The sequence below is a fragment of the Labrus bergylta genome, chromosome 2 (assembly GCF_963930695.1).
Source record: "Labrus bergylta chromosome 2, fLabBer1.1, whole genome shotgun sequence".
In the NCBI taxonomy this organism is placed as follows: domain Eukaryota; kingdom Metazoa; phylum Chordata; class Actinopteri; order Labriformes; family Labridae; genus Labrus; species Labrus bergylta.
The window spans coordinates 18,020,281-18,044,300 of record NC_089196.1 but is presented as its reverse complement, the minus strand read 5'-3'; the positions used below and the strand labels follow the sequence as shown (position 1 = coordinate 18,044,300).

At 40.1% G+C, this 24,020-nt stretch overlaps 2 protein-coding genes across 4 annotated transcripts in view; one reads left to right on the top strand and one right to left on the bottom strand.

The window, feature by feature from the left end:
* kank1a (KN motif and ankyrin repeat domains 1a) overlaps positions 1 to 16,714 on the top strand; it is a 54,667-nt gene extending 37,953 nt beyond the window's left edge. For all 3 annotated transcript variants that reach the window (XM_020651370.3, XM_065947710.1, XM_065947712.1), the window contains exons 3-12: positions 2,382 to 5,033; positions 8,567 to 8,746; positions 10,404 to 10,512; positions 10,824 to 11,045; positions 11,403 to 11,490; positions 12,189 to 12,408; positions 13,547 to 13,689; positions 14,681 to 14,881; positions 15,586 to 15,684; positions 15,775 to 16,714. In XM_020651370.3, coding sequence (XP_020507026.1) covers positions 2,382 to 5,033; positions 8,567 to 8,746; positions 10,404 to 10,512; positions 10,824 to 11,045; positions 11,403 to 11,490; positions 12,189 to 12,408; positions 13,547 to 13,689; positions 14,681 to 14,881; positions 15,586 to 15,684; positions 15,775 to 15,837 — 3,977 coding nt within the window. In that variant the 3' untranslated portion in view covers positions 15,838 to 16,714. The remainder of the gene's footprint in view (positions 1 to 2,381; positions 5,034 to 8,566; positions 8,747 to 10,403; positions 10,513 to 10,823; positions 11,046 to 11,402; positions 11,491 to 12,188; positions 12,409 to 13,546; positions 13,690 to 14,680; positions 14,882 to 15,585; positions 15,685 to 15,774) is intronic.
* Positions 16,715 to 16,800: 86 nt separating this feature from the next.
* LOC109997015 (cilia- and flagella-associated protein 157) lies at positions 16,801 to 22,483 on the bottom strand. The gene is made up of 9 exons (XM_020651372.3): positions 22,267 to 22,483; positions 21,130 to 21,401; positions 20,652 to 20,805; positions 19,610 to 19,877; positions 19,251 to 19,372; positions 18,849 to 18,999; positions 18,492 to 18,652; positions 17,870 to 18,007; positions 16,801 to 17,301 (listed from the first exon to the last, which is right to left on the bottom strand). Exons 1-9 carry the CDS (start codon positions 22,428 to 22,430, stop codon positions 17,205 to 17,207), a joined length of 1,527 nt encoding a protein of 508 aa, XP_020507028.2. The 5' UTR covers positions 22,431 to 22,483; the 3' UTR covers positions 16,801 to 17,204.
* Between the last annotated feature and the right edge of the window lie 1,537 nt (positions 22,484 to 24,020).

Genomic DNA, 24,020 nt, shown 5'->3' with positions numbered 1-24,020 from the left:
AACCTTAAACATTAAAGTGTCCTTAAAAAAAGTTGAAAAACAGTGATTAAATGCCCACACTGATGTCATCAGGTGTTTTGATTTGTCTAACCAGCTATAGTATACCCCCCAAATGGCTGCAGTAAAACACAGTTCTTATGATTATTCTGAATAATACAACAGAAAATCTCAAGAATATTTATTTTTACTTCATTTATTCAGAAAAAAAACAAACATTTGTTAATTCCAGCTTTGTTCATAACTTTTGCTTTTATGTTGTTGTTTGTTTTATAAATCTGAATGTAGGTTTAAACCATTCAAAGGTTTTCATTTCTTTTGGATTCAGGTTTTTGTTTTAGACTATTCCAAATGGAAACCAAAAAAAGAATGTTTGCCATTTATGTTTATTCTCTGTGGATTTACCGATGGACCATTCACTAAACATTTGATCAGTAATTTATCAGAACTACAACTGTAAAGGGAAACAGCAGCTGTTAAAACGAGGGATGAAAAAGTAAATGGATGGAAAGAAATAGTCTCTAACTTTTTGGTACATTTTAGGAATGTATAGTTCTCATAGCACAGTTCTTCAGTAGATATGCTGCTTTTTGCCTGATTCTAGATCAAATATGTTTTGAACAGGTTCCTGATATGTTCTGACCTGTATTAATAGTCATATTAATATAAAAGTAATTAACAGTGTAAAAAGTTAATATGAGCAGCCTCGTATGTTTCAGAATTTGTGACTTGTGATTTTGTATGTCCTTGCCTTTCATCTACTCACAATTTCAAAAGTGAATAAAGTCATAGAAAAAAAAAAACATGCTGATTGCAGCTTTTCTTGAGACATGTGAAGACTACTTCTGAAGTAAACTTCAGCTCACTAAAGGGTTCTTATCACGTGAAACAAATGTTGCTTCCAAAATTCAGTGTGTATTGTAAATTACACTTCTGTATTTGAAAGTTTGTGCTCCGAAGTGGGCCACAGTCTAAACCAGGTTTTTAAAAGTTTGACATGTTCAGTAGCTAAGCTATTTGTCTCAACAACAGGCTGTTACAGTCATGTGTTCACCTTCCCTCCCCTGAATAACAGGACTCTCATTTGGGTAGGGAAGTGTTGGTCTCAGAACCTCACAGGATTGGAGGAGGCAGCTGTCCAATAGTGCGCCTGTGCAGTGCTGTGCTTACTTTACACCAATAGTGGAACTTTTTTCTCCCCCTTATGGAGAGGATTGAGAAAGAGTGCAGGGAGTGAGGAGAAACAGCAGAAGTGCAGATCAAAAACACTGACCACAGTACAGTGTATCTGATCCTCTAAACACGGAGAGAAGGAGTGAAGAAGAAAAAATCCAGAGTGTGCTGTTGGTCTGAGGTGAGTGAAGCTTGAACAACAGGGCTGTGAGGGTTTAGCACAGCAGGCTTAGTCTTGTAATTCCCTCCTGTGAATGGAAAGGATTGACGGGAGAAGTGGCAGGAGCTGGGTGGACTGCAGAGGAAGAGCGGGGCTGTTTATTTCCAGCCTGTGTTTGCTTTAGTCGGGAAAGAGTTCCATGCATACCAAGAACAAGACGCTGCATTTAGCTGACACAGTGGGAGCGTAGTGGAGGCTCCTAATGGCCTGGAAAGCTGACTGGCTCTGTTCACACATATCCGTCTGATGTTTTCTGCTTCTTATGTGGAGTTTGGACTTTGATTTAAGCAGCTTTCATTGATCTGTAAGAATCTGTAGAGTTTTAAAAATCCATTGTAGCATGTTTTTTTAAAAAATGTGTCTAGTTTACTTCTCTTAATCTGTGGTTCCTTTGTGCCTCTGACCTCAAATGTTTGCATTAAGGATGGATTTTGGACTAGAAAACATTTACATTGTGTGTTTTTCTTTCTTGCTGACCCCTTTGGCTCGTGTCTGGTCCAAGCTTTGTAAACAACAGCCTGTTTGTCACAAGCTTATCACTTTTTGGTTTACACAAACCCCACAAGGCTAAATGATACAAGTATTACAAAATATGTTCTTGTTTTGAAGTTGATTAAGCTTTTTGTGGTTTTGTGTTGGCTTTGCATTCTTATGTCACACATAGTTTTGGGCTGACTTAAAACCACCACTTGCCAAAATGATTATCACTTACGCTTTCCAGCAGGGATGTGAGAAACTTGAGACGTGTTTGGACTTGTGCTGTCAAATGAGGGGGACTGTCAGTGGCTGAGTAAACACTTAACACTTAAACTGACACCAAGATGTTTCAGGGGCTTTTTTAAAAAAAGACACTAACTGCATCCTTTTCAATTCAAGTGTTAATTTATTTTTAAATTACATGTATGTTACATCCCTAGACTTGGAGAAAAAAGTATTTTAAGTCTGAAAAAAAACAAAACACTAAAATGATGTTCTCTTGGTCTATTTTCAGAAAAAGGACAAAAATGCCCCAGCACAGGAGACGAGAAGGATGCTGTGGCCCCCTACTATGTTGAAACTCCCTATGGCTATCAGCTAGACCTGGACTTCCTCAAATATGTTGACGACATTGAGAGGGGCAACACCATCAAGAAGCTGAGTATTCAGAGGAAGCCCAAACTGGCCAAACACTTGTCGGTGCCTCGGGGTAGCACTGGCGGGGGCACTACTCAGGCTGAATGGACCTCCACAGACTCCTTGTCCTCCTCCAACAGCGACGGGAAGCAGTCCCCAGTCTTCTTCAGCTCCAGGTCCCATGCGTCCGCACCACTGACCCCCACCCTCCCCAGGGCAGCCTGTGAACCCCCCCTGCAGCAATCCTACCTGAGCATAACGGAGCAAAAACAGCTCTTGCCACCTCCTTCGCCAAGGTTCACCCCTCGTCACAACCCACAAGTGGAGAGGACCCTCATGGAGACACGTCTTAGACTTGAACAGGAGCGTCTGCTCATGCAGCAGCACAGCGAGCCTCCGATGCCTCGCCGCCGCCTCGCCAGCTTTGGAGGCATGGGCTCCAGCAGCTCACTCTCGTCTTACTCAGGCTCCATGGCCCCAAGCCAGATCTCCCCCAGCACCCATCATCCTCTTCCCATCAACGGTCACCCAAATGGAGAGTATAACCCTTACTACCCACCATCCATGGGCAGCTCCATCCGCCACAGCCCCATGAGCTCCGGCATGGCCACACCTGTCACAAACGTCAGCCCCTTACACCTTCAACAAATCCGGGAGCAGATGGTTGTGGCCCTTAAGAAGCTGAAAGAGTTAGAGGGGCAGGTGAAAACCATTCCTATCTTGCAAGTAAAGATTGCTGTTCTCCAAGAAGAGAAAAGACAGTTGGCTGCTCAGTCAAAAAATCAAGGTCCTGGTGCCTTCCGCAAACGCTCTTTCAGTGTAGGCAGCGCTGACCAAATGGAGAATCAAGCCCACATCCAAAAAGAAACAGAGCTGCACATTATGGAGCCCGAAGCCCAAGAACAGAGCACTCAGCGGCTTGAGGAGTTTAGACGTCTGGCTGCTGAGGTCCAAGCTCTGGAGAAGACCACCCTGGACAATAATGTTAATGAAATTCAGCCTCATAAGATCACACAAAACCAGGCCCATCAAAAATCCATTGGAATAGTCACTGATGAGAACATGAACAACCTTCCTATCGCTCAGAGGAAGTTGACCAATGAACGACTTTTCCAGGATGCAGGAGTTGCAACGGATCAACAGGAAGTGCGTAACGCATCAGTTGGTGTGACCGAGGCCATGCTGGGTATGACGACTGAGGCCGAGAAGGAGATTGAGCTCCAGCAGCAGACCATCGAAGCCCTGAAAGAGAAGATCTATCGCTTGGAGGTGCAGCTCAAAGAAAGCACTCACCAAATTGAGATGGGGAAGCTGAAGCTTGAGCTCCAAGCTGCTGGTGGATCAAACAAGAAAAAGGCAGACAAAGGTGTGATGGCCAGGCCGGAGACGTACAACGCCTGCGTGGAGGCCAAAATCGTGACGCGCAGCCTGGGAGTGGGAGACCATCTGGAATTTAACACAGCTAAAACCCCTCAAAGCCACACCGTAGGAGTGTCCTGTCAACCCTGTGTGCAGAGTGTGTCCTCAGGCCCAGATATCCCGATGGACCGGTGGGTGGTGAATGAGCGTGTGGAAGTACGTGATCAGTGTGTAGGTCGACAATTGGAGATGTGCCACAAGCAAGTAGGCATGGAGATGAATGTTTGTGAGGTTGGAATTAACACAGAGGAATCAGTTGACAGCTTGGCTCTCTGCAAACCCATGACGGAGCTGAGTAAAGAGTCGAGAACAGTCGGCTGTGGAGATTGTTCTGTGGACGTAGTAGTGAGTCCTATAAAGACACTAGTGACGCGAGGAACTGATCCAGATGTTGTCCGTAAAGTGGACGCTTGTGTCATGGTTGCTCCTGAGTCAGCGACTCAACAGACAAATACTGAGACTGAAGTAACGTGCAAATCAACCAATACAAAGACAGTTGTCCTGACTGACTCTTTCACAGATATGTCATTGGTCACTTGTGACAAGCAAACCAACACGGCTGTGAATGAAACCAGGACAGTTGCTGCAGGAGAAGGACTTGTCAAAGACGTTCACCCAACAGCAAAGACTCGTTCGGTTGCTGTTGGAACCTCCACTGATGCAGAGTCATTCCTTGGCATATCAAGCTCTACTAAAACCAAAGAATGTGGGGTGGGGCCAGTTAGCATCCAAGAGAACTTCTTGGTTGGATTAAAAACCAGGAACATAGCATGCGGCCCCTCCCAGGCCGCTGAATCTGTCATGAGCTGCAGCAAAAAGACAGTGGAGACCACAACCAGGACAGAGACCGCACAAACGCAAGTTCAGGACCAGGGGGAAGCCGGACTTGACCATTACATTGAAAGGGTTCAGAAGCTGCTGCAGGAGCAACAAATGCTGTTGGCGGAGAACTACAGCGAGCTTGCTGAGGCCTTTGGTCAACCTCAGTCCCAGTTTGGTTCCATCAACAGTCAGCTGGTCAGCACGCTTTCGTCTATCAACTCTGTCATGAAGTACGGGAGTGTGGAGGACATCCTGAAGCTGCAGTCAGACGCTGTGAACTCAAACAAAGGTGAGAAGTGAAGCAACATCCAGCACTGTGGATGCTAATGTTTCCACATGCTCGCAAGTGTTGCCAAAGCACAAGTGGTTGTTGTTGTTGTGGTAATTGGCTTTAAGTCATGTCAAAGCATAGTTTCGAGGACACGCAACAGAAAATGCACACAGTCACACACAAATAAGCACACTGACTACTTGAGCAAGAGATGTTCAGTGCCTGAGGGTGTGTTTAAGATTTGTTAGGATAGAGCGAGAGTTTGTTGCATAATAAACCAATCAATTTAACTTATTTTAAATTCTCTAGTTTTATAGCGTAGCATTTTCTATGATAATGAGCTAAAATGAAATTATTTTTTACAATTTAAGTTTAAAAAATCAAATGTTTCAAGTTGTTATATTTTAATGCACACTGTCTTTCGGGCAAAATAATCATTTCTTCTTAATTAACAAAAAAGCATCAGACAGTATTCCTTATGTTACTGCCATTTTTTAGCATATTGTTACATTTCTGGTCACCAAGCATCTCTTTCACATTTCACCAGTAAATAATGTGAACCCACTGTCAGGGATGTGTGTGACCCATGTGTAAAACAAACTGCTCTCCAGTGCTGCTGCTACAAGCCATCAACTCCACAGGTTATCTTTTCAAGAAGTATTTCACGGCTGGAAAGGGGTTCTTCTTGTGGAACTTGTTTTTCTATGCTGCAGGAAGACTTTTTACTTTTGAAGTATTTGCGCCGACTTTGAACAGGGGGGCTGTGGGTGCAACCATTCTTCACACAGTGTGATGGTATAGAGCTAATTGAAAAATGGGAACACTTCCCTTTTAAACTGAAATCCCTATAGTGTCTGAAATCAACCATGTTACAAAAAGAACAATGGCAGGAAAACCTAAAACCAACAGATTATGAATCAAAGTTGTTTGAATAAACATGTTAAAAATAAACACTACACATAAATAAAATTGGGCACAAACTAAAGTCTAACCATATAGATTCTGCATTAATATCTGCTGTATTAAATGAACAAAGGGGACAAAATATAGTGGGTATACATTTGATCCAAAATCAGTGCATTTTTTAATCCTTACTTTACAATTTATTTAGTGTTGTATTTAATTTTGTGATCAAGGAAATTGGGGTTGTCCTTGGCTCCTGTGGGGGGAATCTATTGTAGCTATAAAATAGTAAGGTATTGAGAATGTTTGTGAAGTTGCTTTTAAAACTGTTAATTATAGTTTTCAGTCGTTCTCTCAAGTGTTTCACAAATTCATCATAATGTAGCAGGGTTATCCAGAGGGAAATAAAGCAGTATATTTCCATAACGTAGTGACAAAATAAGATATTGTTAAACGGTGCACATTTAAACTGTACTGTAGAGGAGCTGGTCAGAGTTCACACCGTGTTTAAAGAGAATCCTGATAGGATCAGACAGGCCAAAGTTATCTCTGACCCTGAAATATGCAGCGGGGGCTTTGGATGTGAACCAACAATGAGCTCATTCCTTTTTGGGAACCAGTAATGTTGCACCAATGGGCTGCTTGTTTTTTTAGCGGGCCGTCCTGCCTTCACTCACACCTCACTGCTGATGCTGATTCATGGCTCCTTCTGAGTTGCATAACATGCATTCATGCTGGCTGGAAACATGAATGTCGGCTGATTGTCTGAGTTGTGTGCGAGCTTGTTTCTGGTCAGTCGCTGGCCTCTTTTGGGATAAAGAATTAACTTACCAAACTTTGCTCCTGTCCACTAACAGTATGTATAATGACAGTACTGAACTCTTAGGGCTCAGTCAGAACAACTGTAAAAAGATAAAACATCTGTAAAAAAAAAACAGAAAACAAAACAGTTCCTTTTCTTGATGTCTGTTGGATGTAGTTTAATTAAATTGTCACTTTCTTTAGGCTATCTTCTGAGTCAAACACACCGTGAGATGCCAAACAAATATCAGATCTTTCAGGAGGTTTTAAAGCTCTTTTATGAAACATTTGCTGATTTATTTTGTTTTGTTGTATGCAATATGAAGATCTGAAAAATAAATCAGTAAATGTGTAAGGTGTGGGTTTTGTATTTAACTGTAACTCTTGCCACAAATCATCATTACCATCCTTGTTTACATCAGCTAACCTTTTCTTCCTTCTTTCTAAACTCTTCCCTGCGACCAACTGCCAAAACGTGTGATCGCATTCAGTCGTAAAAATCTGACATCTGAAAGATGTTCTCATCTTGGTGGGACTTAGCTCTCATTTGCAGATTTGAATAGAAAGTAAAACAGTTGTGTATTCACTTAATTGTTTATCTTGCAAATAAAAAAAGAAGCAATTGTTTTCTTCAGATAATGGGAGAATTCTCATTAAATAAGACTTTTTCATCCCTGCTCTTTTTTTTTTCACCTTATAGTCAATTTTCTTAACTGTTAGGGAGGATTCAAACCTGAAACGTATTGTACAGACTCATGTGTTTATCGTTAATGTGTAGTTTAAAAAAGAATCTTAAATCAGTTGTTTCAGTTGTCCATATGCCATCTGTTGATATCCTGATCTCTGTGAGGCCGTTTCTAGTGACGAGAGGAAACAACCTTTGTTTTCCCTTTATTTAGATTTATTACAGCAAGATAACAAAGCTCTTATCAGCCATTAAAGAATATTAAACTAACAATCTGAAAACTATTGTATTAGAAAAACTTAGATAGAAACTTAGAAAAAGCTGTTCTTGTCCTGAGTTCTCAAAATACATGAAGTAGAAACTTCTTCATCTTTATTAGCACAACTGAGAAGTATTATTGGATGAAGTGTGTACTATAGTGAATAGTTATTTAGATATTCAGGAAAACTTCTAGGATTTATCTTGTCAATAAGATGTTCATCATCATCTGGGCATATAAATCAGTTCAAGTCAATGTCCCTGACCATGAATATTAACTGAGAATTCAATATTTAAGCAAAACATTAATGCTCATCTGTGTTTTTGTGAAGTATTGTGATGACAGTCACTTTCAAACAAACGCACAACTCCCTGACCACACGCTGAGTCTTTCTACACACTAATGCTAACTTCACACTGGTGCACAGAAACAAACGATATTATTATTCTCCTGCTAAACGCTGCCACAATGAAATCAGGTTGTAAATAAAGAAGGGGAAAATGAAAGACATAAAGAAATTGGTCACGTGAGAAAAACCATAGCAGTTCTCAGTAAACAAACTTATGTACACACACATACAGCTTTCAGATAATTAGATTTGAACAGAATAAAATGAGATAAAACAATATGTACAAGTTACTTTTGAACACATACAAACATCACTCACAGGAATGCATTGATTATAAAAACTGGCATATAAGGCTGAAAATGATTCCCTTCAATCCTTTGCTTGAAACAGTTTAAAACATTAGAATTAGAAGGAATCTTGTCTTTTTAACTTCTCTAGTGTTCAGTAACATGCAAACACCTTTTAGTATCTTTTAATAGCATCAAACGTTCTGTGCATAGCTGCCCCCACCTGTGCTGTCAGTTACTGATGTTGTCCTTCCTCTCCCCCTTCAGAGAGCACTGAGCAGCTCTGCGTCCAGTCACTGTCTGCTCAGATGGATCGCTCACAGATGGAGAAGATTTCATTGGGCCTGACATCCTCAGAAATACCTGCCAACACACCTGCACAGCAGCAGATCAGTGCCGCGGAGCAGAAGAGCCGAATGGACCTGCAGATGTCTACAGCCCTACACGGTACAGCTTAACAGGCCTAAAGCACAACAAGTTTTCTTTCATTGTGTGTATGCTTTGTAGCCTATTTATCTAAAGGTGACTACAACTTGTCAAACAAAACAAACACATGCACAGTTCTGCACACCCCTGAAAATAAAGTAACATTTAGTGAATGTACTTTGGTACTTTCTATAACCTACAAACACATGTATTTATTGATGTATATTTGTTTAAAATCTTATTGCATAAGGAACTAAAATCTCTTCCTTAACCAAATAACACATTTATATCCAAAGAATACAACACAATAAATCAAAGCCCTCAGCAGTGAAACACATGATCTGTTGGATGGAGATCTGATGTTTCCTACGCTCATAGTGAAACTGCTTTGGGACAATTGTTGTTTAATTTTTGAGTCAGGTTTCCTGGTACACAAACACAAAAAAAAATGGAAAAACTCTGTCTGAGTTTGAGGCCTTGCTATTCTCTAAATCTTATTCAAACAATGTAGAGTCATCAGTCCATATCACAGGGCTACAGTTAGCAGTCTGAGAAACATAGCCTGGCCTCTACATGACCTAAGTGAAGAAAAGTACTCCAGCTTTATTTAATAAAAATGCATAAAGTCTGTTTAAATGTCAAATATCTACATAGCATCACTTGAATGCTGTTATTCCTGGTTCTACAAATTCTTCACATGTGCCAGGAAACAGGTAACAAAACTAACCCAAAACATCTTCATTAGCCTGGATCCCTCCTAACAAGCTCTGCACGCTGCCACCTGTCAAAACACTGAATCCGTGCAGTATGACTCTGTTGCTACTGATTGTACAAACGCCAGTGTATACACATGCAGCTCCACACATGTTGATACATGAACACACACAAATACAAACTCCCCCTAAGCTGTCCCCTGAAGCAATGAAAGAGTACCCCCATCCCCTACCCGATCAGGGCAGGTCTTGGCAGATGTGCAGAGTGTTCTGGCTCTCAGTTGGTATTTGGGGTTGCTAGGCCTCTCTTTAACACGACTGAGATAGTTCGGGGACGCTTCCAGAAGGCCTCTCTGATGGATCACTTTGCAAAGAACTCTAGATGGACACTAAATGGCTGCCTCCCTCTCTGCCAGAGCTCTTGATCATGTCTGAGGGCTTTCAGTGGATCATTCAGGCGTTCTCAGGCTGTTTGTAATGAACTTAATGAGCTTGTTTGTGAAGCTGCAAGATACTCTAATAATGCAGAAAGAGGAGGGCAAAGAAAGATTTCATAAGGAGAGAAAACTGGAGGTCGTATGGAGAGATTTTCGAAAGGAATAATCAAAACACAGACCACCAGGATATAATATTGGAGATGCTTTTGAAAAATGGAGACAGGTTAGAACGCAGACATTTTTCAAGACGGATGCAGAGCTCTTTCAAATGTTTTGAATTTGGACCGCAGCACCAATTTTAAACGCTACTGTATGTGTCAGGTTTACATATAGCGCCTTTTAAGGTTTTTCAGGACAGCAGCATCTGTCTGAACAACTTGATCATAAAGAGAATTATAGAAGCGATCAACATATAAAACACTAAAATGAACTATTTTTGGGAACCAACTATCTCCACTTAGATGTCACTGTTTGTTGGTTTTTCTCGTCTGAAGTGTTTTTGCCGTGTCCTTCTGTTCTCTCCTTCAGGGCAGCCGTGCAGCCAGAGCACCCTGAAATCTATCATGAAGAAGAAAGATGGCCGAGCGGACTCCAACGGCACCAAGAAGAACCTGCAGTTTGTCGGGGTGAATGGAGGGTGAGTCAGAAAATGTATACACTTGCCCTCCTGTTTGTAAAACCATCATGAATAATGAATTGGATTGACTTTCAGTTTTCATATTCAGACCACTGCTTGACATTCTAACTATCTGAATACTTTAGTTTATAAGTCTTCAAAGTAAGTTTAAGGTGCTTCCGCTTTACATTTACAAGGCTTTTATCTTTTGTTCCTCTTTAACCAGCACTTGTTAACATCCACATGTTGCTTTTTGGTGCGAACGCCTGAGTCTTTAAGTTTCTTTGTGCTTTGTCGCCCCCTTGTGTTTGCCCCCTTCCAATTTCTTTCAGGTATGAGACAACATCGAGCGACGACTCCAGCTCAGAGGACAGCAGCTCCTCTGGGTCAGAAGAAGAGGAAGAGGATGAGGAGAAGGAGGAGTACAGAGGGAAGGAGGGATATAAGAATGTGGGGGAAGGGAGCAGCGGGGAGGAGTTCCTGCCTGAAGGAGAAGAGGACGTGGATAAAAAGGACGAGGAGGAAAGTTCAGAAAAGCAGGAGAAGAGAGAGAGGTGGGGGAAAAAAAATCTCTCTTAAATATATTTTTTTCACTTTTCTGAACTAAACTATTGTATTTGCATTATACATTTAGACGCCGTTAATATTCCTTGTTCCATTCAGAGCTGGGCATGTGTCTTTAGTGTCGCCTCAGACTAAGTAGATAAGCAGCTAAATATTAAAGATAAAGACGTATGGATTTAATTGTTGCACAATCTTACAATGACAGTTTACCTATTTGGTTCCACTGAATCATTTAAAAATGTATAACATTGAACAGTTATATATTAGAATAAAGGCAGCAGAAAGAAACATGCGTTTAATAAAATGTAAAGTAATACAGTTTGATTTTTCTTTGTGGTGTTTAAAAGGTATGAACTGAGTGAGAAGATGTTGGCTGCCTGCAGTGTTCTCAAAAATCACCTCAGTGACCCCAAAGCTGTGAGCAGTAAAGATGTGGTAAGGATGTGTTTTTTCTTTCATGTATGTAAGGTTTCCTTTTTAACATCTTTGTGAGGGACTACAAATAAAAACTAGTCTGAAGTTGATGCATTGGTTTTTTTTTCTGTCTGTAAATGAATAAGCTCCATTCCCTCTCAAATAAACATCAAAAGGACACTAAAACTTAAAGGACATGTAAAGTCTCTTTATTTTTTATTTTTTTTAACACTAAGGTGCCTTAAATTCTACACAATTTTGGAATTTATTTAGTCTCATGTTTTTTTGTTGCTGCCACAGTTTTATATTCAGCTAAGTTTGGGACTCTGTTTGTACGAGCATGGACGTGCATATTTGATACCGAGCCCTGTGAATGTTATGTCTATTCTCCTTTTAATGTAAGATACTATCCCTTGTAAACAGTTCATACTTCATAATATGAATAACTGATGAAAATGTTCCACTCAGTCTTTTTTGGGGATCATACAGTAGCATTTATTTAATTTTAGCAGCGTGTACTTCAGTCAGTTTGATAATTAAATTAGAAGTTTTGTTATTCTCTACAAAGTGGCTTCAAAACTTGGATATTGAAATGCAATTTCAGGTTCAAGCACAGACTTGCACATTTAATATAAAGATTATTTTTCACATAATCAGTACAGAACATCACAGAGCTCCTGTGTCATCACTAATGACCTCCCCCCCCCCCCCCCCCTCAGAGAGCCTGCCTGAACACGGTGCAGCACGAGTGGTTCCGTGTGTCCAGTCAGAAAGCAGCATCAGCAGGCATGGTGGAAGACTACCTGGGAGGATTCGGGGCCATTTCACCAGCCGTGCTGCGCCACATCGTCAACATGGCCGATGGAAACGGGAACACGGCGCTGCACTACAGCGTGTCGCACTCCAACTTCAAGGTGGTGAAGAAGCTGCTGGATGCAGGTGAGTGCTAGCTTGCATAACTTCACCAAAATGATTTTTGCTGGGAGACATGAAGAGATGTATGTAATAAATCAAACTACAAAAACAGCAAAAAAGGAGCGCACTCGACAATGAATAAAGTTCCAGGTGCACGACTGCAAGAAGACTTAAACAGACTCAACCAAGTCATCACTCTTAATGTCCTTCAAGTAGCTTTTTTTCTGGGCAAGAGCAGCGTACAAAACAACAATGGACGTGTTTCAGCATTAGGCACAAGTGAACGCTGATGAAGGCATCAGTGCACCAGTTATTGCAATGCAGCTGGAATCAGCAATAAGTGAGTTAATAGAAAGACAACATAATAATATAGCATTCCAGCATCTTAAAGGGGAGGTTTGGCTGTTTTTTCTTTAGAATATTTTGGGAATTTGACAGCATTTGGAGCATTTTTGAGGCTTGGGAAAATATGTAAATATGTAAATATGTACAATCATTAAACAGTCCCATGTTACATTTTTCTGTTCTCAAAAGTAAAAGGACATTTTCATTACTGAAATGCACACTTTTCCGCTAATACAATGTTCAAATCATGACTGTGACTTTTTGACTTTGCAAAGTTTTCTCACAGCGTGGTATCAGTACTACAGTAAAATCAGGATTGTTGAGCCAAGCTGCGACCTCTCTGAAAGCTCTATAGTCAGTGATGAGGTCTCGGTCACTCTCTGCTCTAAAAGCCTTTTGTCCCCTCAGCCTTTTGTGTCCTTGTGCCCTGTGACAGCACCTCCACCCCCCTGTCCTCCATTGTGTCCTTTGTCCTTACTCAGTCCTGGTTCCTTAGACCTCTCCGCCCCTCTGTGGCAGCGCAGCCACCCTCATACCCGCCCCCCTCCCTCCCTCAAACAGACTCTGATGTCTTCCCTCTCTAGACTGATGAAAAGGCTGCAAAGAGAAAGTGTAAAGGGGCTGAAGTGATGGACTGAAGCCTGTCACACACTGCTTGTACATCACTGTGTTGTTGGCTGACAGGTGGAGTAGTGACAAGTCAATCACAGTCCAGAATCATAGTTTATAAGAGTTTAAGTCCTGACAAGACCACCCACAGAGCACTTTAAACATGCTGTGTGTGTGTGTGTGTGTGTGTGTTGATTTTGTGTTTCAGATGTGTGTAATGTGAACCAGCAGAACAAGGCAGGATACACACCCATCATGCTGGCAGCGTTGGCCGCAGTGGAAACTCCCAAGGACATGAACATCGTGGAGGAGCTCTTCAGTAAAGGCAACGTGAACGCTCGAGCCAGCCAGGTCAGTGAGTGTCCGGAGGTCATAGGCCAGGAGGCAGAGGCAGGGCATCAACTCACACACTTTCAGAGTCCAGTGAGGGGTCAAATCAAGGACCGGGCTTTGTTTACAAGCTCACGAGTTAAAGTAGAAATCAAGCACAATATCAAAGTATTAAGATATCAGCATTAATTATTTTTATTTGAAAGCTTTGATTTTTTTAGATTCATCTGTAGATCAGTTTTTTTCCCCTTTTTGTGTAAAAAAAAACTTGTACTATGGTGACACCAAGTGGTAAAGGATGGTAACTACATTGACTTTAGTTTTGTTTTTACACAGACTTGCAGGCTGTTTCTCCATTGACTGAAGGTGTATTGCTGCACATATTTAAGGAAGGAGACACTGTAATTTGTACTCAATGTTTGTGTTTGTGAAAGGGGAAGTCATCCTGCTAGTTTCCATGAAACAACATTTCCTGTTAAGTAACAGTGCACTGGACTTTTAATTTAAGATTAAGATTAACTTTATTGATCCCAACAAGGGGACATTTCTGATTTTACACTCTGTTAATCATGCAACACACACACAGGCTGAAAAATACACACATGCACCAACAGGATCCTGCTGCCCACAGCGGGCGCTCCTGAGCTGATGGTGGGGGAGGGGGTAATCTGTGATTTCAAAGAAAAATGTTCCCAGGAACTACTTATCAAAGAGCTAGGATGTTCCTTAATCCTATTTTTGTTAATAACGTAGACTTATTTAGCAATGTATGTAAAAGAACTAGCTGTTGTTTCAAATAGCCAGGACAATACTATTTGATGAAAATATTAATAAACAAATATGTTAGAAATGAAACAGTCTGAGATTATGCAGCGTCAGATCTTTTAGATGTGTGTGAAGTCAAAAAGGATTCTTCATTATGGTATTTTATTAGTCCATGGATTGTGATTGTTTGCCTTTATTCATGCTTTATAAATCGTGTCCCCTCACCGTGCTGTTGCCATGGTTTCAGGCTGGTCAGACGGGGCTGATGCTGGCGGTCAGTCACGGCAGGATGGACATGGTTCGGGCTCTGCTTGCTCACAATGCCGACGTCAACGTCCAGGATGACGAGGGCTCCACGGCGCTTATGTGTGCCAGTGAACACGGACACGTGGAGATCGTCAAACTGCTGCTGGCTCAGCCGGTCTGTGACGCCACGCTGAGCGACAGCGTGAGTTACCCACAGAGGGACAATTAAACTTTGCATTTCACTTTCTCATTATATTCATCTGATCTCTAGTCTCGTAACAAATTAAGCTTTTTACATGCAGAACATACAGATAACTTATAAAGTTGCATGGTTTGTTTTAAATTCAACTACTGAACAGTTTATACAACCACGGCTGAATCAATGAATTGCAACTTTTGTCTAAAATATTGTTGTACCGGGTCCTGGGTTTGAATCCAACCTGTGGCTCCTTTCCCGCATGTTGTTCCTCTCTCTCTCTCTCTCTCTCTCTCTCTCTCTCTCTCTCTGGTTTCTGACTCTATCCACTGTCCTATCTCTACATTGAAGGCATAAAAAGATACCCAAAAAAAAAAAAAACTAAAACTAAATGTGTTAATAAAAGTCCTTAGTTATAGGTTTTATTGTTATTAAACACTTCTAACAATAGCTGACGGCCAAAATGCAGAATGCATAGATTCAAATGGCAGTCTATAAACCATTGTGTGATGTCATAGTGTTGCCCTAAAACTTATAAATACATTAGAACTAAACATTAACAGTTTGTCGTGACAGAGTGAAAGCTCAGAGATGCCTATCAGGGTTTCTTTTACTACTTAAACACAGCTCTATGGATTTGGTTAAAGATGTTTTGGATATGAATGTGTATTTCCCTCATTCTTCTTTTTCTTAACTTGTCTTTTCTTCAGGATGAAAGTAACGCTCTGTCCATCGCTCTGGAAGCAGGACACAAGGACATTGCAGTGCTGCTTTATGCACACGTCAACTTCTCCAAAGCCCAGTCACCGGTGCGTCCTCATTACTCCCTCTTTTTCAAACACACCTATACTTTTGATTTTTGAGTTCTAACTGGAAATTGTACAAACCTTTTTTTCCAGGGGACCCCTCGACTTGGCAGGAAGACGTCACCAAGTCCCACACGGAGGAGTATGTTCGATTAGAGGCCCCGCCTCTCCCTACAAACACTGTGCTGCTATTGGTTCACGCTGAACGAAGCCTTACCCCAAGATGGATGAGGGACTTAATCCCAAACAACCAACCAATGAATATTCTGGAAATGTATTTTTTTTTTTTTGTGCACACGAGAGCCCAAAGTACCCTTTAACATGATTGTAACCAGCTGGTGCCTCAAGTCCAATCACTTTCTGTTTATCAGCAAACCAACATGGACAAAAATTCAATAACAGAACGACATTTTTCCTTTAAGTTTTCTTTTTGTCTTTTTTGTTGTTGTAAATTGACAACCTTTTTTTTTTTATTCCTAAAGCTCAATGTTGATCATTCAAGAGCACCAAAACATCTTCATTTGTGAATTATTGTTCTTTCTTTTTGGAGCATATCAGAGAAGACTGATGGAGAATAATCCATCCACATGATAGAGGAAGTATTTCCTGTAAAATGTATCGCTCACCTCAGTCTCGCACTCAGCACATGTACAACTCATGTGGATGAGTCCATCAAAGAGTAGACGTGGTGACCTAGACTGGAGAAATTGTACTTTTATAAAAATCCTTTGTATCTATTTAAAAAGAAGAATCACAGTATTTTGAATATTTCTTATTACTACTTAACAACCCATGAAGTTATATATTTATCAAAGTATAGTTTTTAATGCAGATATATGTATTTCATTGTACATACGGTGGTCAGTAGAGTTTAGTCTTTCTCCTTTGTGTCTGTCTCTCGTGTGTAAAATAAACCGTCTGTTCTCTAGTGCTCATCAAGGTGCTGACTTTCATCCTCCAATGAGAATTGAAGTGCCTGAGACTTTGCCATATAACAATAAACTTCAATTAAAGATATAAATATACGTCCTTATTGATGTTTTATATAAAGTTTTTGTCTGTTGTGAGTTCCTAAATTTTCTACATTTGAGTTGAAAGGAGTCATTACATACATTTAATTTGTGCATCTTGGTTTATTTCTCAAGCTAAATGTAAATACAAATCTTGGGCAAATTTCTCTTCAAACCAGCAGACATAAACAAGGTGGACGACAGAAAAACAAGAGGAGACACTGATTATTACCAAAGGTTATGTACAGTAGAGTTTGCTTCACAGCAGTACCATGATTCTTCAATGTCTCTCCTGACTTTCTTGCAACAGTAAAGTGAAATGTCACATTATTTTAATATGAGCACAGTTAAAAAGGCAGAAGAGATGGTTAAAAAAAGAATAATTGTTTCCAAGACTAAAGCTGGATATTCTGACTTTCAAGAAAATGAAGCAAATTTTACAAGAAAAAACTGAACTATTCACTGAGATCATTAAAGCACAGAATACATATTCACTGAGCTATTCCGTTGCAGCTATTTGAGTTTAGTGAATGTTTTTCTGGAGGGAAGCGATTCGACAGCTGAATCAGTCGGGCTAATAGAGCAGGCTGTTTTCTGGCTGGAGGGCTTCCTGAAGGATAAAAAAAATAGGAGCAACAGTTAAAATATACAAGTCAAAATGTCCAAACCAGACAGTTTATATCAAAGAGTATATACCAAACACAAAAAAAGGATTCATCTTTATTAAACAAGACTTCCATTCTTACAAAACTGAAAGTTATCTTTAGCTAATAGTTAATGATTGTAGTCTTCTCATTTCAAAATGATGGCCTCTCCAAATTTTAAAGTAAGTCAACTAAAAATCTTGTTTTTGATGTAAAATCAAAGTATTATTTGCATAGAAAACCCAGATTTAACACAAAATATACTATAAGCCTAGAACTGTTTCTGTAAGAAAGATGGAATTAATATAATTATTATAAAACCTTAAATAAAAAATGAAAAAGGTATACAAAACAATAATTAAAGGGGAATGATTTCTATGGAATAAAACATGCACATGTGAGTCCTGAAGAAAAGGGGAATAAAATTAAGTCAATAAGACAATAAAAACTAAGAGAGTCATTCTAAGTAAAGAACAGGACGTCCATACACAACATGCCCCCCCTGTAGAACCAGTTCAGGCGGTCTGAACAAACCTGTGCAGAGCCTTGTTGATGCTGCTGGAGATCATGTGTTTGTGCTTTGGTGAGGGACGGGGTACAATGCCGAGATCACCCAGCCTGTAGCGAGCAAATTCAAACTGGAAACTCCTGGCTGGATTCAGGATCCCTGCTCTGAGATGACCCAATAAACAGGTAGAAGGTTAGTTCTCTGTGAGGGCAGAGACAGCAAACAACGTATCTTTCAGGAGTGATCAAGAACAAAAAACTCAGCAGTTTGGGGACAATCGCAAAAATGTCTCTGATTGGATCATCAAAACTTCTATGAAACAAATGCACCTTAATAGGCAACCAAAAATATAAAGTTGATTCTGTTATATGAAAGCAGGTATAGTGATGTATTTTTTTGAAAACATTCAAAATGAGTACATAGGGAATATTAATTCTAGTGCAGACCTCCATACTGGCAAACAAAACCGATACTGATATTTATTCTCGACTCGTACCTGAAGAGGGTTTCAGGAGAGCGATATATCATTCTGCTGCAGTTATTTACATTTATAGATGTTGGCGTTTTAGTCTTACAGTTTGGTGCACAAAGTTCAAAAGTGCACATTCACAACCACACACCTTCCCAGGTCAGAGTAATTCTGTTTACCTAATTGCTGCGGAGTCAGATGTCTGCAGCTCATTCAGTTGGTCACTCTCAGCAACACAGTTGTTGAGTTTGGGACTTTCTAATACCATCAACACCTTCTGCATCAGCTGCTGCCACTGGACCACAGAGTCCGTCCCAGAGTCCAGCTCAGTAGAGGCCTCCTGCCGGGAACAGAGCCCACATCACATTTGTTAAAGTCATGAATACATTACTCAGAGTCTGAAATGATGTTACTTTATTCTCTATGTGTGTAAAATGTTTTCTACTTCTTAATCTTCTTACATGATCCAGATATGTTGATGATACAGATATGAGGTGTTAAGGGTCAAGACTCTTTTTTTTTTTGTTTTGTTTTACCATCAAGGCTTCTCTGAGCATGATGGCTGCCTCTTTCATGATGCTCTCCATCCTGCTCCTCTTCTTCCTCTCTTCCTGCTTCTCAGCTTCCAGCCTACCCAGCTCAGCTCTGTTTTTACTGCACTGCTCCGTCAGTGACCTCTGGTCCTGTCTGAAAACACAGTCATAGTGATGCTGTATGCTCTATTAAAAAGAACAGCCTGGTTTTAAGAGTGGCCTCTGACGAATTAATCGAAGATTTGATTTTTACAAGGGAGGTTTGCTTGATTTTAACCCCAGTTACTGAGTGATTCTTATCTGTAAAGCATATTGAGAGATTCCTGTTCATTTTTCAAACAAATGTGAACGTTTGATCAAATGTCAGTCAATAATGTGGACAGTAGAAACAGAGCAAACTCATACCTGTGTGCCTGCATCTCAGCCTGGACTCCCGCGTGTTCAGTCTGAAGCTGCTTGAGTTCATGGCTGCGCTCTTTCAGCTCGGTTTGCTGCTGCTGACACTTTTCTGTGAGCTGCTGCACCACCTGATGGACACAACGTTTTGGTGAATATTTTGCATTTAAGAAGTAAAAACTAGGCTTGGTGGGGGATTATGTTATGTTCATGATGTGATGACAAAAAAAGAAAGCTGATGAAATATAATAAGTGAAAAAAATGCTAACTCTTTCACCTCTAGGCATATGTAAACATACAATGTTCATATCCTCTATGAGCTGATCATACAGTGGCCAAAGCAATGATTAGATAGACCTCTTTCTTACCCTCTTGAGGATGCAGCTCTGGCGGGATGTCTCCTTGAGCATTTGCTCCAGATTCTCCACATCCATACTTAGCGTACTCTTTCGTTGCTGCAGAGTAGAGTTCTCCTCCATCACAATATGTGTGTGCACAGACAGCTGACCCATCTGGGCCTTCAGCTCCATATTCTCCTGAATGGCCAACCTGGTTGTCTCTGGGACCTTCTGGTTCACTCTGTGCTGCACATCTGCCCCTATGGCTGCAACGTGGCTCTCCATCTCCTTCTCTAACCTTGTTTCAGGGAACAGGATAGAGGCAGATGAGAGGGGAACCATGGGTAGTTGATTTAGGCATCTTATATCATTAATGCTTAAAGGCAAAATCAGTTATATGAATAAACCCTGGCTTTTTACAATTCATTTTATAAGACTTGGAATGACTATCGCTAAAGCCTGACCAATAAATCACTGGATGGGGGTGCTGGTGGTGCAGTGGTTAGTGCGCACGCCCCATATATGGAGGCTGTGGTCCTCGAAGCAGGTGGCCCAGGTTTGAATTTAGCCTGTGGTGCCTTTCCCGCATGTCATTCCCTACTCTCTCTCTCTCTCCCTGATTTCCAGCTCTGTCGACTGTCCTGTCTCTCTATTAAAGGAACAAAAAGCTGGATCTGCAGACATCGGCCTGTCATGCCCATTTATTGTTATTGCTGCATATGTTTTCTGGTACAAACTACATCTTCAAATTGTATCACCATGTAGTTTTTCATGCAGCATAGTTTATAACACACGCATCTGAGTAGACTGTGGTCTGCAGAATAATTGGTTGCCAGTGTTTAATCACATTACATTACTGTTGAAAAATACTGTTAAAATGAGCAGCATGATGAGTTCCTTCGGGTAGTAATATCATTTTGACCACCTTATTGGTTATAGATATATAGGTGGACTATATGCTCCACACCTTTATGACAACATTTTTTTTTTCATATTAAGGAGAGTCTGTTTAATAGATTTCAAATGATTAAATCTGATGTAATGCTTTTAGTAGTAATGTTGCTATCAAAACCTCCTCTTCTCTAGCAGCACTTTCATCTCCAGGCTGTGGATGTCAGCTTTGTGTTCCTCCTCCTGGCTCGTAAGCTGCTTCTCCATAGACTCCACGGTGGACATCAGCTGCTCCTTCTGCTTCCGAAACTCAGTCAGACTATCCAGCCTGCCAGCTTTGAGTAGAGGACAGAGGAGAGAGAGGATGCCAGAGTTAACCCCAAATGGTGAAACGAATCTCACTGAGATTTAATTAAAACGTCTTTTGTTTCTGCAGTGAAGGGGTTGAAAATATGAGAAGATGTCCTGTAGTTAATAATGTGCTGAAGTAACAGATCTAGTGAGGTGGAAAACACGACACTGTTGTCATATTTGCACACCAAACAATCCTTGTCAATTTCTCTCTCATTGTGCAAAATAATTCTAATTATATTTCACCCCCTATTGAAGCTATTGGAGATGCAATAAATGCAAAAATATATTGCCAGTTTCAGTCTCACCAAGTGTCATGTTTTCAGTAGTGAGTTCTTTGATCTGGTCTAGGAGCTCTTTCCTCAGCTGACTGATCTGCAGCTGCAGGGTGTCTCTGTCCTGATCTGCAGCCTCTTGCTGGCCCACCAGGCGCTCTGTCAGATCGTCCACCTTTTCCTCCTTCTCCCGCAGAGTGCGTTTCAAATACTCAACACTGTCTTTCTTGTCCTTCTCCAGTGAGATGTGCTGAGAGCTCAAGCTCTGCTTTTCTGCCTCTAGTTGATCACATTTCAGCTGATATCTGGGTGCGAAAGAGACATGAAAGCTTAATCGACAAAATCTTAAAATGATTCTTGAAGTACTGCTTGAACACCAGGGTTATGTGTATCATCTTCTGGACATGAAGCAGGTTGGATTCTGTTTATCCCATCATTAATTATCACATGACTTTGGAGCAAGCGCTACTTTCAGAAAGATACTTTGGTTCACATGCAACTCGAAGTTGTTGTCATCACAATCTCTAGGTTTGTGACTGAAGCTGGTCTGGAGTGCACTTTCTTTCACTTCAAAATAGTGGCAGTACTAGATGCCTATATTTGAAGTTGATCTTTAAATATGAATTTACATTTAAATAAATAGATTGAACAGTGACCACTGCATTTGTTTTAGTGATTAAAACATTTTCTCAAGGAAAAGTAGCAAAAATACTTCACAAATATCTCAAGAATTAAAAGAAAAAGTGGAACATCTCAGGGGGAAATATATGATTTGAATCTTAGTTTGGGAACACGTTATGTACATATAACTTGAATGCTGCAGCTGGTAAAGCTAGAGATTTGGTTTAACTTAAAGCTTCTGTAAGAAGATTTCATTTTGTGTTAATCTTAGTGACCCCTATGAAGATAGAAATATCTCATCCTGTTTTTAAACAGTGAAATGTATTAAATCAAAGTGATAGCCTTATCGCCAATAGCTTGCATTATACGAGCACATGGTAAATTACGTACAGTCTATGGTTACGACATGACGTACATGTAATTTCCGAATGACAAGAAGGTTTTGCTAAATGTTCTTTCTTAATTTAATAGCACACCAAGTAGTTTTAACTATCGGTCTCTTTTCCTTTTAAAGTAAGGCGCTTTTCGTCTTCATTAAAACAGACTCACCCCTCCAATTGCTCGTTCAAATACCGTATTTGAATCAAATATAATTCCTTTTCTCTGTCGTCAGAGGCAGTTTTGTCTCCAGGAGTATCGGCAGTCCCCTTTTTTGGTGTTTTCTTGTTGTCATCTTGTTTGTCGGCGCCTTTCTTGTCTTTCTTTTTGGGCATTTCGTCTGAGAAAAGTGGCAAAAGTTTACTCCGAGAGCTAGCACAAAACTACGCTGTTGCTAGGCAATGTTGCGTTCAGGGACTTAAGGAGAGAAATGTTTTAATCTTACTTCTCTCAACTTAAAATTGCAACAAGATGGAAAAAAAATAAAATGTTCTGGTCGGTATTTGTATTTTTTTTTCAGTCAGTCAAATAAATGTTTTTGAGAACACGTCACGTGACAGTTTTGGGGTTTCATCTAACATTCGCTCAAAGAAGTGAGAAATCTGACAGATTTAAAGGTATCACAGCTATGGCCAGACAAGATTTAAACCATAGATTGAAGTCTATGATTGAAACCACGTGTTATATTCGTGAATGGTTCATTACATTTATTTATATTCATACATTTTATTTGCTGTTAAGAAATTAAAAAAATTACAAAGGTAATAAATAGATGATAAAAAGTTTCAAAATTACTTCCTTTAAGAAACATTATCAGTCAATCAGTCAATCAGTCAATCACTCAATCAAACAATCAATCAAGCTTCATAGCACCTTTCATACAACAATCAAATTCAATTTAAAGGGATTTTCAGCACTTGTGTTTCATTGGCGGCAATTTAAACAGTAGTTTTAACCCCAGCTAGTTTTTTCTTGGTTGAGTCTTGAATATAACTATGTAATGACGTTTTATCACATTATCAACTTCAGAATAATGTTCTTATTATAAGAAATTATTTTTCAAAAGGGTTTACTCAACTGATGAACTATTTTGAAATCAAATCATTTTCCAACCCTCTGATGATTTCAAACTCAGAAGGACCCCTATGTGGTCAAAGCCAGTGTTGCATGAACAGCATGCCATGGTGCACGATATACTGTGCATGAAGGAAATGTCACAATTTGTGTCTTTTATTTGTTTCCATAATTTGTATTTTGCCAATTTAATATCTGCATGTTCTATCAAAAGAACCTCTACTCTTTGGTTGCTGACCTCTATAGTATACTGGGTGTCCAAGAGAGCAATCATCCTCATAGAAAGGTTAAATGTATTAAATCACAGACTACATTACTCAATTATAATCTCTAATTATGACCTTGAATGCAATTAAAGGCAACATTGCAATGCTGATTTAGACTGACTCAGTCTGCAGGACCAGGACCTCAGGCCAATGAAGTGTAGCAGTTATTTATCTTAAGCGATGTACCAGCACTGTGTAAAGATCAGCTTTATAATTGGTAACTTTTCATTGCCCATCTATTTGGCTGCAGGGATTTTAATTGTCTGCGCCTGTGTTTTTCACCTCACTCTACTCCCTGCCTATAAATCCACTTGACTTGATTGACCTGTGTGCAGGTTAATTCAGTTTCAGCTCAGTCAAGCCTTTAAATTAATAGGAGAGTATTAACTCACACATATCAGGGGTTATGAAAAATGAGCAACAGTAAATATATTTTAGAAGGATATTAAGACCTCATTACAAGCCAAGGGGAATATCATTGGCTACACTGAGCACTATATAGACACAATCCAATGAGGTAAGGAGGTACAGGGGTATTTAGGGGAACTAATTAGCATATTTTCATCTCTAACTAATTTGAAAAGT

Bases quoted from the DNA above. Each gene is read 5' to 3' on its own strand.
- LOC109997015 (XM_020651372.3), bottom strand. From the start codon at position 22,430: ATGCCCAAAAAGAAAGACAAGAAAGGCGCCGACAAACAAGATGACAAC. The intron at 19,000-19,250 runs GTATGAGTTTGC...CTGTGTTTTCAG, and splicing joins GCTGAGATGCAGGCACACAG to ACAGGACCAGAGGTCACTGA. The intron at 18,653-18,848 runs GTAAAACAAAAC...TGTTCCCGGCAG, and splicing joins TGCTCAGAGAAGCCTTGATG to GAGGCCTCTACTGAGCTGGA.